Source organism: Zea mays, chromosome 6 (genome assembly GCF_902167145.1).
Source record: "Zea mays cultivar B73 chromosome 6, Zm-B73-REFERENCE-NAM-5.0, whole genome shotgun sequence".
Lineage (NCBI taxonomy): Eukaryota > Viridiplantae > Streptophyta > Magnoliopsida > Poales > Poaceae > Zea > Zea mays.
In genome coordinates, this window is record NC_050101.1 from 132,145,919 (window position 1) to 132,160,704 (window position 14,786).

Genomic DNA, 14,786 nt, shown 5'->3' on the forward strand with positions numbered 1-14,786 from the left:
TGCTATTTATTGGGAATATGATTTTAGAAATACATTATCTATCAAACACATCTCATTCTATACTTTGGATTTTGTGTTCAGAAAAACAAAACAAAATCTACGAATCAAGAGCCGACTGCATTTTCTCGGTTAATATGTAACACTGTAGATTCTATAATTCGTAGTAAACCAAACACAACCTATATAGTGGTATAGATTTATAAGGTGTTTAGTTTGAGGAATGAATTAGTCCATATCTTCTTACTCATTTCTTTGTTTAGTTTATGGAATTGAATGAGTTGATGCATCACCGCCTTATTTCTCATATCTAGTTAGCTAGTACTAATATAAGAAATGAAGTCATCCCACCAAATTTGAGTAATCTCTACTATACTTAAAGTATCAGTTTCAACGATCATCTTTTTACAAAAAAGACCATACATTTCTTCCAAATCAAGTCAGCGTAAAATATTAAAAAGCGGTGCAAGAGGTGGGTCATGTTAAAAATTGGTGTAGAAGTTGGGGTTTGAGAACCCACACCCTGATGGAAGAAGAGTGGGAGACATTAGACTAATTTGTCTAACCAGTTGAACATCTTGCTTAGGTGTCTATAATATTTAATATAAATGTACATATGCATATATTTTTTCTGTAAAATAAAAAAATAATCGTGTCAGGCCAGGACAGCACTACGGGCCGAGGCTACGGCCCAAGCACCGCACGACGCTCGTGCCGGGTTGGTCCAGGCACTATTAAATTGGTCGTGCCTCGGACCGGCTCGCCAGACACGGTCCATTTGGTTATCTATACCTCCGCACGATAATGATGGCCAGGACAGCACTACGGGCCGAGGCTACGGCCCAAGCACCGCACGACGCTCGTGCCGGGTTGGCCCAGGCACTATTAAATTGGTCGTGCCTCGGACCGGCTCGCCAGACACGGTCCATTTGGTTATCTATACCTCCGCACGATAATGATGGTCCTCGCCTCAGTAGCCAGCACCTCGTCGCCATTCTACTTCTTTTCTCTCTCCCCTCATGCCTCCACCTCCGCGTCACCCCATTCTCGGCAGAGGGCGTAGGAGCATGCGCCTCCTCCCCGTATTCGTCCAACACCAGCCCCGACACCGACTCCCGTAGTGGCTATTACACGTCCACGACGACGTTTCACATCATGCGCGCACTATCGTTTTCGCCATCGTCGGACGTCCCATTCGTCTTCCTGGCCTTCGCCCTATTCTTCCTCCCCAACCTCCTGCCCCCACAGTCGTAGCCGCGAGCCGACCGACACTCGTTGACGCGGATATGAGGCGAGTCGATCATGCTCCTGGCCTTTCTCCGTGCGTGCCGTCGAGGAGGACATGGTGGCCCCTACCACGCTTAGGTTATCTTAGCGATGAGGAGTCCATGTCTGAGATATTGGACAACCAAGACCTGTAGCGTGGCAGTAGTCGCCATATGCTATGGAGTTGGTGGTGGTGTTGTGTCACTTCAGCGGGTCTAGGACTGGGAAGACACTCACATTCTCTAGCCCTTCTCGGATTGACGCCTGGTACGGGTGCCTCTCGATTTGAAGATGCTCCGGCTGAGCTTCTTTCTCCGCTTGCGTGCTCTCTCCCTATATATCTAGCGGTATACTATCTATGTCGCCTCAAGATATCGAGGTCTTCGTCGTGTCCTTCTCCAACAACGAACATGTATGTCCTCCTCTTCCCTTCCCCTCCCGCTCTACGAAACCTTAGAAGTGGGGGACGCGCGGGATGAGAGTCTCTGATTTGCTGCCTATGGTATCCGTGCGTTCATAAAAATATTATGCGAAGAGCGAAGACAATAAATAAAAAATCTTGAAATATTTTTGGTGGATAATTTACATGGATATTGTTGTGAGCGTCGCAATGCACGAGTAACCGACTAGTAAAGTCATGATACTCCCCCTCATTTTGGATGGAGACTAAACACTCACTTAAAGAGTGAGAGCTCTATCATTTGTCAAACTGTACATTATATAGAAAATGGGCAACCACGCTACGGCCCATAAGGCCCGCCACGCCACGGCCCATACAAGATAGAGAGGACACCACTCGTTCGCCAGTTACTCGCACACACACTGACACACATACAGCTTCAATCATCGCCTTCCAGCCTCTTCGGCTCTTCTTGTCATCTTCGATCCATCCGCAGTTCTTCCTGCATTCCCCATTTGCGCGTTCTTCCATCTCCCAGATTGATCTCCTTCCCGACTTGGGCTTTCCCGGTGGGAAAGCAGCTGTACCTAGGCCGCGAGCCACCCGCCCCTCCTGCTCTTCGGCAAACGCGGAGAAAGTGGGCAGGCAATAAAGTATCCGCGGCGCCGGCACGACCTCCTGCTCCGCTCCGTTTGGTTCGCCTTCTTCCAGCAGCGAGGAGTGGCGCAGACCTAGAGGCCAAGAACCAGATCGGCGGGTCCATGAAGCCCGACGTGAGGAAAGATGCCGGCTGTGGCGTGACCGCATTCGGCGTCTCCTGCTTCGACATCAAGTCTTTCGTCGCCTCCCTCGCGCTGCTCACGCTCGTCATGGCGCTCTGGCAGCTCCACCCCTACCAGCCGCTCCTCTCCGCCTCCCGTCCGTCTTCCATCTGCCCCCTGCTCCCCCGGCCGACCATCTCAGCTTCCTCCCGCGCCGCTTCCACCGCCGCCGCATTTCCCTCCGCCAACTCCAGTACCAACGCTGCCAGCACCAAGGCGGCCTCTTCGGCTGCTCCCGCCGTTACGACGACGAAGCCGGCTGCGTCCGTGCTGCCAGCTGCCCGGCCGCGGGACCCCAACAAGCGGGAGTTCCGTTCCTACGGCAGCGCGGCGGCTCTGTTCGTTCAGATGGGCGCGTACCGGGGCGGCCCGCGTACGTTCGCCGTCATTGGGTTGGCCTCCAAGCCAGCACACGTCTATGACACCCCCTACTTCAAGTGCGAGTGGGTGCCGAACCAGGAGCCATCGTCGCCGGCGCCGCCTCGGGCCGTCCGTACCAAGGCCTACAAGATGCTTCCGGACTGGGGCTACGGCCGTATCTACACCGTCGTCGTCGTTAACTGCACATTCCCCACCAACCCCAACGCCGACAACCGCGGCGGGAAGCTCTTCATCCAAGCATACTACTCCACCGCCTCCCGCCGGTACGAGCGCTTCGTGGCGCTCGAGGAGGTGCCGGGTTCCTACGACGAGTCCCGGTTCCGGCCGCCCTTCCCCTACGAGTACCTCTACTGCGGTTCTTCGCTCTACGGGAATCTGAGCGCGGCTCGCATGCGGGAGTGGCTAGCTTACCACGCGCATTTCTTCGGCCCCAAGTCGCACTTCGTGCTCCACGACGCCGGTGGTGTCAGCACGGAGGTCAGGGCGGTGCTGGATCCGTGGATCCGGGCTGGACGGGTCACCGTCCAGGACATCCGGGCGCAGGCGGAGTACGATGGCTACTACTACAACCAGTTCTTGGTGGTGAACGATTGCCTCCACCGCTATCGGCACGCCGCAAATTGGACCTTCTTCTTCGATGTCGATGAGTACATCTACCTCCCAGACGGCCGGACGCTGCAGGAGGTGCTGGGGCAGCTGGAGCCCTACACGCAGTTCACCATTGAGCAGAACCCCATGTCCAGCAAACTCTGCGTGGAAGATCCAACAATGGAATACTCAAGGTGCGCTATCCTCACCAAATGTTGATTGTTGCTTCAATTGTTTATGCCATCACTGTTTCTGTCGGAATCTTTCCTAGATTCACGCAATATATAATACTGTACTAATCTTTGTTACAAGTAGTGTAGGAGTACTCCTTTCCTCCCAAATGTTTTGTTGAGATTTAGACATCTTATTTGACGCTTAATCTTATTCATATTTTTTGTATAAATACTTTTTATTTTTATGACTTAATTTATTATTAGAGATACCTTAATAATGACTTATTTATTTTATTGTTTGTAAAAAAATGAATGAGACAATAGTCAAATATGATATATAAAAGTAAAAACGTCAACTCTTTGGATGGAGTATTTCTGAAGAGTGCAGGCATCTCCAGTCATTGTCAATTTGTTACTTGCCGGAGCCACTTGCTTCAATTTGCTACTGACATGAGTCAACATCTACTAGTTTTTGTTTTACCTGGCCCATTCAAAAGGATGTTTGTTACGTTCCTGAATTAAACTTTGCATATGGCTAGAGTAAAAGATTCCTCTCTAGGGTTCGGCCATATAATTAAATGGTCCATTTTGTTCTTTTTTTAACACCCGTATGTTCCAGAGATGCTATCAGGAATTTTTAAGTCAGACTGAGAACTCGACCTGTGAGGGTTAGAGATCACTCGGGTATTACAATAAAAAGACCTCACACAGGTCGAACCAACTCAGTTGGAGCCCCTTTCACGATACAAGTCAGACTAGTAGGTGATTGTAATCATTATTACAAAACACAACATTTTTTTAGTTTTTTTTCGTCTAGTTGGGTTAATGTTTACTGGTCTGCAGAAAAATCTACAGTTGTGACAATGATGAATTGTTGGAAACAAAATCACTGTATTAATCTTTTTGTTGGAATAGGTTCAGTCAATACCTCTCTTTGCTCTTTCTGGCTTCAGAACACAACTGACAAGTATATGAGACATAGCAGAAGTAACGAAACTTTCTACTATACTGATCTTATAGCTTCACACTACAAGCTTACACTTGCGTTCACAACCAAGAACTTCTAACTTGATTGTCACAACCAAGCACTACGCGGTTTCAAAGGCAACAAGGCGAGCTAGGTACACCTTATTGCATAGGCAACGGGGCATAACTAGACCCCCAAGGCTAGCTGGGTCCACCTGGACGCTTAGACGACGCCTTGAAGCATAAACACTACTCGACTAACCCTTACACACCATACACAAGCTTCTTCATTTTCTATATCGCATAACTTCAACTTCTATTTTTACAGTCATAAGGGTGCTGCCCCCTTTTGACCTCACCATCCGCTGTACTACTTTCACAGGTCAAGTTCAAGACAATTTTGCTGCTAAATGCTAGCTAATTAGCTCATGAAACAAGCCAATTTTCTGTCTAGCATTCGGCCATATAATTAAATGGTTCATTTTGTTTTTTTAATACCCATATGTTCCAGCAATGGTATCAGGAATTTCTAAGTCAGAATAAAAACTCGACCTGTGAGGGTTAGAGAGCACTCGGGTATTACACCTTCTCACACAGGTCGAACCAACTCAGTTAGAGGCCCTTTCCCGATACAAGTCAGACTAGCAGGTCATTGTAATAATTGTTACAAAATACACCATTTTTTAGTTTTTTTGGTCTAGTTGGGGTGTTGGTTACTGATCTGCAGAAAAATCTACAGTTGTGACAATTGATGAATTGTTGGAAACAAAATCAATGTATTCATCTTTTTGTTGGAATAGGTTCAGTCAATATCTCTCCTTGCTTCTTCTGGCTTCAGCACACAACTGACAAGTATATGAGACGTAGCACAAGTAGCTAGTAACAAAACTTTCTACTATATTGATCTTGTAGCTTCACGCTACAAGCTTACACTTGTGTTCAGTTGTTCACAACCAAGAACTACTAACTTGATTGTCACAACCAAGCACTACATGGTTTCAAAGGCAACAAGGCGAGCTAGGTACACCTTATTGCATAGGCGACAAGGCGTAACTAGACCCCCAAGGCTAGCTGGGTCCACCTAGATGCCTAGGCGGTGCCTTGAAGCAGAGACATAACTATTAACTTGATCCTCACAACCAAGCACTGCCACTAACCCTTACACACCATACACAAGCTTCTTTATTTTCTATATCGCGTAACTTCAACTTCTATTTTTACAGCCATAAGGGTGCCACCCCCTTTCGACCTCACCATCTGCTGTACTACTTTTACAGGTCATGTTCAAGACAAATTTTGCTGCTAAATGCTAGCTAATTATTAGCTCATGCAACAAGCCAATTTTCTCTTGGACATGAACAACTCGTATTAAAAATTTGCTTCATAGTGTATGCTATAATTTTTTATTTTGCAGCTCTTCTCTGTCCACTGTTGAAGTCCTGTTTAAAACACAGATTGATTTTGGTCATCGATGATGTGAAATTATTTGGTTTAGGATTGTGAGCATTGCTGCTTCATGTTCTTAATAAGAGTTTGTTTCAGCACTTCTTCGTTTTCTCATAGTTACTCAAGTTCTGGTTTGCACGTGTTTCAAAAATCTAATTATATGCGTAAAACATGCTGTGTAAAATAGGCAATGGCAGAGCCATATACTGGTCTGTGGGATCTTGTGCGTAGATGCTAATGTTTCTGTTAGAATACCCGTTTAGGGTTTCGGGCTTTCCCCGTGTAATTACCCTCTCACCCCTATGTAATAGGTCTGACCCAGTTAACTCAAGTCTATTAATACAACACCCAACCCTAATCCAGGGTTAGGGTTTCCCACAGTTTCTGTGCCAATTAGTTGAATTTTCGTTGATTCTAGTGTTTCTTATTTAATTTTTATACATGGCTAGGACTAGCAGGATTGCGTGTTGACTGTTTTCAGATCACAGGGTACTAATGTGTTAGCATTTACAATTTGAGAAATATAATAATATCCCTTGAACACCTAGGCCATCTCTAGCCGAGTAACAAATAACAAGTCAAACTGAAGAGAATACCAATCTCCCTGCTAAGCTAGTCTAACTGCAGTTGTTATTAGTCTGAGAAGCCCAGTTATTTATCCTTTACTTTTCATATCTTCCTTCGCGATTTCAAACTGGTTCCTCTGTTATTTGGGTCTGTTTATGGTTGAAGTGCTTTCAAGCAGAGTTATTTATAAGGTTGTTTGCCGATTCTGGAGTGGCTTTTGCTGTTACAGATCATAAAGGGATGCTCACCATTAACTCGTGCTACCAAAAATAGAAATAAATGATTACTTTCAGAAAGCACCTCAAGCCAACCAGAGACTTAAGGTTGACAGTTAATACAGTGTAATACCAGCCAGTTCGCTACTTTGTGTGTTGCATTTTATTGGAAAACCTTGAGTGTGTTATAACCTTTGTGGTTGTGGCACAGAGTCGATATTGGCCTTTATTTGCTGTACATTGTCGTGCTGATTGTTTTACTCATTTGATGTCATGATTATTCAGGAAATGGGGTTTCGAGAAGCTCGTCTTCCGTAATTCGATCACCAGAGTCAGGCGAGACCGCAAATATGCGATCCGAGCTCGGAACGCGTACTCCACAGGTGTACACATGTCCCAGAATGTCATCGGTAGGACAACCCACAAGACGGAGAGCTTGATCCTATACTACCACTATCACAACTCGATCAACGTCATGGGGGAGCCCTGCAGGGAATTCGTGCCGAGACCCAACAATGGAAGCAAGGTGATGTTTGAGGGGATACCGTATGTCTACGATGACAACATGGAGCGCGTGGCAGGGGAGATCAAACGCTTCGAGGAGGAGACACTTGGGACCGTCCGTACATAGGATCGGCGCAAAAGCATCGCATCGCTGGTGCGTATACAGCTCTGTACCTTGAGCTCGTGCCCATCCGTTCGTTCCCCGTGACTCTCGTCTTGTGCACTTTGAGCTGCCATTCCAACAAGCAGAATGGAAGAATCTGTCTCGGGGTCGAATTAGTGTAAAGTTTCAGTTTAGCTTTGAATCTGTCATCTGTGTGGAGGGCAATGCCTTTATGCTGTGTTTTCCGTTCTTGTCTCTATGATGTTGTATGTATCTCATTGTAGATTTGTCTAGACTGACTGTTGGGCTTTATTAGATTTTTCTGAATGTCGTATAGGGCGCAGTGTGAAGCGTCTGAATATTTGACTTGTTAACCACCCTCTGGAGTCTGTATTTGTTCCTGCACAAACTGGAGCGTCAGTTCCCATGTTTTCTGTTATGTACACCTACCAGAATAGTGGACAGCTCAGCAATGGTGAAGCAGTTTTTTAACATGTACTACACTTTTTCTAGAGAACGAACTGGAGCAGTGTGCCAGTCTTCCACTATTGCCACTCCTAATTTGGCCTTGTGCCCTTGTCCAGGTTAGAAGAGTTTCTTGTGCATGTGACACACCAAATTTGAATTTCGAACACCGGCCATCTAGCTGCCCCAAAACAATTCTAGCACTGAGTTGAGCAACGAAACAGTCTAAGATCAGAACACCCGCAAGATCAGCAGGCTTGCAGAGAAATCAAATAAAACAAGGGTTTGTTGGGTTAGACGTGGATTGAAGGGAATCGCAGAGGATTAGATCCCTTCCTATTCAGATGTAATTGAACAAGGGTTCAAAGGTGTAAACTTAAAGTAAAATTGGATGTCAAATTCGGCTTATGTAGTAGCGATCAGACAATAGCCGAACGCAAGATTATCGAAAAAAAATGATTATAACAGTTTAAAGTAAAGTCAAAGAACTAACAACAATATTTGTACTTTGTATACATATAGAAGAGTCTTGACTTATCTATAGCTATGGTGATTCGTATTATAAGGAAGATATACATACAATTTTAGATTAATCTTGGAGCTTCAAACTATTTTACGGACAGTGACTCCATGAAGCTGTTAGCAAGTTGAGCATGAGTGGAGATAAACCAAACTTGCAACGGTCTATTTGCAAGTCTTTTTTCACATAAATAAAAAATAAATTCCAATATATTTTGCTCTAGCATGATAAACTTGATTGGTTGATAGATATGTGGCATCGAGATTATCACACCATAAACAGGGTATCTCCCCAGCAAACAATGATGGCATCCATACCACGTCTGCTATCATAATTAATTATTATTTATACTGTGTTTCTATGCTAGACCTAGCTACTGTAGCTTGTTTCCAAGCACTCCACGAAATCAGGTTAGCACCACACTAAATCTTTTAGGCCCTGTTTGGTTTGAGGGGGTTTGAGGAGGATTGAAGGGGATTAAATTCCTCCTATTTAAATTTGTATAGAATGAGATTTAATCCCCTTCGACGCCCTTAATTCACCCCTAACCGAATAAGCCCTTACTGGATTTCCTATCTATGCTGAAAGAAACGATGGCGTTTAAGATTGGGTGAATTAGACAATCTATTTTTTCACACTGATCTATAGCCTCTAGTTTTCTCTTAATTAAAATTTATATGGATAACTAAGAATTCATATATGCAATAAATGTTTTGACTAAGTGCTGCTATCTCTAACATAAAAGGAGTTTGCAACCTAGGTTCCAAATCTATCCACTAGCCCATGATTAAGCTAATAAAATAAAGCTCATAACCAAAGCTAACAATATAAATGCATAAGCTTAAATGTGATAAATACAAACTTCCATTGGTGTGCTAATATTTTTATCAAGGTATCAAGAAGTATGCAAGCTTCTTACTAATCTTCATTAGAGCCCCACACAAGACAAGCCCACTCGAGAGCCAAACTTCTGATCAGGTTAGCTCTGGACCTTCTTGATGCTTAATTGGTGCTCTGATTCTAGCTTCTCTCAGATGCTCCTCGCCTACGCCACCATCAAGCTTCCGGGTGAAGCACTGCAAGCCTTATTCCATCTAGTACATGGCGTGGTTACCACACCGCAAATACAATTGGTGTGGTCTCGCAAGACCAACAATCCTTCTTGGTACAACTATTACAATGGTGCGCGCAAGCACCAAGGGGTTGAGTGTGTCTAGCCTCACTTCTATCAACTAGGGGTTAACCTAGAGAAAGCATTATAACAGCAGTCTAACTAATCTAAGCCCTTCACAAAAATCACTTTAATCTAATCATTGAGTGATTCTCTAATCACTTGGGTGTCTAGAGCTATAGGAATGAAGTCTGGACTCTCTAGTATTGTTTCCTAGCTCCCACACTACTCAAAATGGCGGTTGGAGTGATATATATAGCCCCCATGTCTAATCTAGTTGTTGGAACAACACAAACTTTTTGTGAGGGCAACATATACTCTGGTAGCTGCACAAAACACATATGGTGAGTGTTCCACCTGTTAGGAAACGTGCGAGACACATCTACCACGTCACGCAGGAAACTTGCAAGTAAGAGGTCATGGATCGTTACCACTAGACGCGTAGCGCAACGGAAGACGAGTTGGAGCGGCGATCCAACGTAGGCGCACGTCGATAGAGGAAGTAGCCGATCACGATCGTCTCCTCTTCCGCAGTCTATCAGCATAGCAGTCACAGTTGCGCCTCCACGTAGTCCACACGTGAGGGGAAGGAACGACGTGCGTCGGTGTGCTAGCACCGCGTGCGCAACGAGGGTTTCACGACTAGGTATGAGGAAGGCGGTGACTAGGGTTTGCACGTGTGATGGAACGCTCTAACCCTAGCCCCTTCCCATATATTTATAGAGCGGGTTAATGGACTGCAGCCCATTAAACATCTAATCCCAATTGGGCCCTAATCTGGATTGTGTATGATTGCCTCTTGGGCATATCACTAACAATCTCCCACTTGCACTAGAGACAATCATATAGGCAAGTTCCAATGTTCTAACCTCTTAAGTGTGTGACCCATTAGGTTCATGTGCAGACAACAGTGAATGGAACAATTCCAAACCACAAGTCAGTAGCGGTACCTAGCAGGACATACTAACTCCTGAATGTACATTAAAAATCATACCGCCTGAACCTTGATACATTCACTTACTAATCCCTTTGCCGCACGATATCAGTCAAGCTCAAGGCAAGGTACGCGTCATCCTTGTTATAGCTTAACCATTCACTCGATCAAATAGTTGATTCAGTTAATGACTAACATTTAGTCATTGTGATTAACTCTCTAATCATATTGGCATGGCCATGCACTTTCCAATCCAACTATCTCGAGGGACCAGAGATATCTCTCCTATTATCTAAGAGGGGCAAATCCCATTTTGATCCGCACATATCCCATTCCATGCTTCATGGTACACCCGAAGACTCCTTTTATGACTACCTAGTTACGGCGTAGAGATTAGTGTCCCAAAATGCACAACTTCACATAGTGAGAAACAATGGCGATCTCAGGTCTTAGGTTCTAGTAGGTGTACCACTCAAAAACAACTGATGGCACATACATAATAGCAATCCTAGTAGTGTTTCGGGGTGGGTCGATCCAACACCATGTTCATTAACATGTGTTCACATTATTAACCTGATATCTCTATATCCATGATCCGTGAAACATGATCATCAATTAATACATGTGCTAGTCCATGCGTACTCATTATCTCATATAAGGATATGGACTAGGGATCATCTAGAATAACACCATAATCAACAAATAGTTTCACGAACAAGTCACATACGTGATAATCGATGTAAATGATAGTTATTCAAACAATACTTTATTCAATAGTATATAAACATAGTCATGACATAGGTCTCTCACATTCACACTAGAATCACTGATGTAAGCATCTTATACCCATTGATCTTGTGTGTGTCTCATGTTTTGCTTGTGAAAGAGGTTTCGTCAATGGATCTGCAACATTTGAATCTGTGTGCACCTTGCAAATCTTCACATCACCTCATTCTATGATCTCTTGAATGGGATGATAGCGTCGTAGTATATGTTTTGTCTTTTGGTGTGATCTAGGCTCCTTTGTCTGTGCAATGGCTCCACTATTATCACAATAGAGATCCACTGGACTGGACGCACTAGGAACAACACCTAACTCAGAAACAAAATTTCTGATCCAAACAACCTTTTTTGCAGCTTCTGAAGCCGTAATATACTCAGCTTATGCCACCAAATCTGTTGTTGTATCTTGTTTGGAACTATTCCAACTCACTGCCCCATCATTGAGACAAAAAACAAAACCGGATTCCGATCTAGAATAATCTATGTCTATCTGAAAGCTAGCATCGATGTAACCAGTTACAACGAGCTCTTCCTCACCACCAAACACTAAGAATGCATCCTTAGCTCTTCCTTCCCATACATTTATAGAGCATGTTAATGGGCTGCAACCCATTAAACCTCTAATCCCAATTGGGCCATAATCTGAATTGTGTATGATTGCCTCTTGGGTATATCACTAACACCACGTGCATTAGCCGTTGAACTAGGCATTGCCGATCGTTGAGCTCGGAGATCCGTTGTCAACATCGATGCTACACCGGCCATGTCTAGTGCATGTAACTTGGCTTAGTTGTATTGGAAACCTCTCTGAGTACCCTGTCTGGTGCACCATCAGATATGTTTGATGTGTTGTAAACCTCAACGTACATGCCGCAGACCTCTTTGAGTGTCATATCCAGTGTGAAGTCCAGTGCTTTATCCAGTGCACACCTGCATGTCGGATATATTATGATTTCTAGCCCTTTTCAACACAGGCACTGCCCCTATCCGGTGCTTTATCTAGTGCATCACCAGACACGTTCGATGTTGCTCTATAGCTTGTCTCCTTTTTCTTCATGTTTCTTCATCCAGGTTTCTTCCATCTTGAGTATTAAACTTCACATGATCTTTATAGGTCTTTAATAAGTATTCTAATGTCTTTCCTTAAGGTGTTGATCTCCTCGATCACCACGTTGCCTTGGTCCAAGTCTATGATGCATCCTTTGAACTATATTTATAAGCATTAGCGAACATCGTTAGTCCAAATGGTTATATTGATTATCAACACTTAACTAAATGGGTTGTTGTCCATTTTACTCATAATCTTCTCTTTTTGGTGATTGATAACAACACAACCAAAGTAAGCAAATAATCAAATACATAAAGTAATCTACTTGCTAGGATACATATGCAAAGGCAAGATTCATATGATGTAAAAAGATACCAAATGAAAAGCATGTACTTTAAAATATTTGTTGTCTAAGTAAACTATCCTCATATCATGGTGTTATAGACTTAAGCCTTTTCCCCGACTCCATAAACCACATCCTTCCTTCAATAGACCAAAAACCATAAAGATGCCACTTGAAAGGCTTTTGAAAATTTAAAAGTTATGGTTTTGGTATTTGATAAGATTTGGGCTTGCTTTTGGTTCTAAAAAATTCTCTTCCACTGCAAATCAAACACCAGAAAGAAAGACATTAAAACATTTAGGTTATCTCCAGCGACGTCCTTACTCATCATATCTCCTATTTTAATCTCTACTATGTAAATAGTACAGTTTGCAATGCAAAACAATGTTTTTCACAACTATATGCACGACTAGCTGGCCATAGCCTTAGGAAACGTCGAAACTTGTGTTCCACAAAAATTCTCCCTTCAAAAAACTCCCCAACTTTGGTGAAAAAAAAACTCCTCATGTTTGGAAAAGGTTCTCCCCATACCAGAAAACTAAATGAGCGGTTACAAAAGAATTTGACAATTGCATTATATAGACTAGACTCCCCCTATATGTATGCATATATGTCATATAAGAAGAATATTCTAAGGATATCAAGTGAAATGAAAGCTTATGCATAGCAGCATAGGTAGGTGGTGAATAATAACTAATAAGTGATTATATTTTATATAAATGGAGAAAGCGTGTATAGGATATGTTGTTCATGCTGCATGCGACGAGATATGGAGATGCGCTTTGCTGGTAGGTAATTAAGCACAGACGTTCCTTAGTTCATTAGAGATTCAGCGTGCGCGTGCGTCGTACCAAACATGCAACGATATGATGCACGTGTTTGGTGTTGGTGAAGGGGAATTTAGTGCCCACCTAACCTAATCTAATAGCGCCTGCGGAGTTGGGCGATTGACCGTCATCACGTTCAGGATAGGAATTTTTGACTTGAAACTCTACTCCCTGTTCTTGTTGTTTTATGCGCGTCGATCGTCGGCTCACTTGTTCGACTTGACTGTGAAATCGTTGGACCTTCTGAACCCAACCCACCAAACTTCCTTCGCTGGATATATTCTGGAAAAAGGCAAAATATACAGACACGTGCTTCTGTTCGTTATTTGTGTTGTTTGGTAAGGAGAGCTCCTACTATAGCAACACCGTTACCTCTCCACGATATTTATCTATGTCGTTTCAACAAAAAAAAACGGCTGATGTCAGTTTAGTTGCTGATTTACGTGTTATCGTGGTTATCATTTCGCTATTTTCGGTTGCCAAACAGTGGCGAAGCTAGAGTGGATTATTTCTAGATGGTGCATATATAGTGAAAACAAATCTAATCCACTAGATTTACAAATTTTCGTGGGTCTCTTTTGTACATAGCCAGCCTGGTCCCCGTTGCAAAAAAAAAAAGTTTATAGATTACTTGAGCTGGGCGGATAGATTTTCTCGCGGTGCAGAGTGCAACCAAACAGCCGATCGAATGGCCCCGGTCGAAGGTTGCTCTACGTAAACGAAAATAAATGAAGAAAAAACAGTAACGGAGCACTCTAGTTCTTTTTGTTCATTTGTTGTAGGTAGCACTCCATCCTTTTTTTAACCAATTAGCAGAGCTTCAAAGACCAAAGACATATACTGGTGGTTTGACAAATAAGTTGGCCTATCGTCTTCTCGCTTCTTACTTTTTTGTTTGGTTCGTGGAATTGAATAAGTTAATTTATTACCATCTCATTTCTTATAATTAGTTAGTACTAACATATGACCAATATCGCCATTCCACCAAATTTAATTAATAAACTCATAATACGCCTCCTCGACTTAGATGCTGAAGTGATTTTTGAAACCAAACACCCTCTAAGTTTGTTGACGAAGACCCATCATTTTCGAGAATATATATAGTTGATTAAAACATGTGCGTCTATTAATTTGCTTGCTCCTCTTGTTGTCGAGGGTAAAACGATTTTGTCCAACTAATTTTCGAGGGTAAAACGACCGGGTCTTTGATGATGACGCATGCAGAAAATTAATAGTATATTTAGTTTAAGAAATGAGCTAGTTCATCA

General features: G+C 43.3%; 1 protein-coding gene across 1 annotated transcript; it reads left to right on the forward strand.

The window, feature by feature from the left end:
* Positions 1-2,098: 2,098 nt before the first annotated feature.
* Positions 2,099-7,858, forward strand: LOC100275601 (uncharacterized). Its single transcript, NM_001149651.2, has 2 exons — positions 2,099-3,647; positions 7,106-7,858. The coding sequence occupies exons 1-2, from the start codon at positions 2,425-2,427 to the stop codon at positions 7,449-7,451; spliced, it is 1,569 nt and encodes a 522-aa protein (NP_001143123.1). The 5' UTR covers positions 2,099-2,424; the 3' UTR covers positions 7,452-7,858.
* The last annotated feature ends 6,928 nt before the right edge of the window (positions 7,859-14,786 follow it).

Excerpts from the sequence above, each read along its gene's own strand:
- LOC100275601 (NM_001149651.2), top strand. The coding sequence starts at position 2,425 with ATGAAGCCCGACGTGAGGAAAGATGCCGGCTGTGGCGTGACCGCATTC. Across the intron at positions 3,648-7,105 it reads CCAACAATGGAATACTCAAG|GAAATGGGGTTTCGAGAAGC; the intron begins GTGCGCTATCCT and ends ATGATTATTCAG.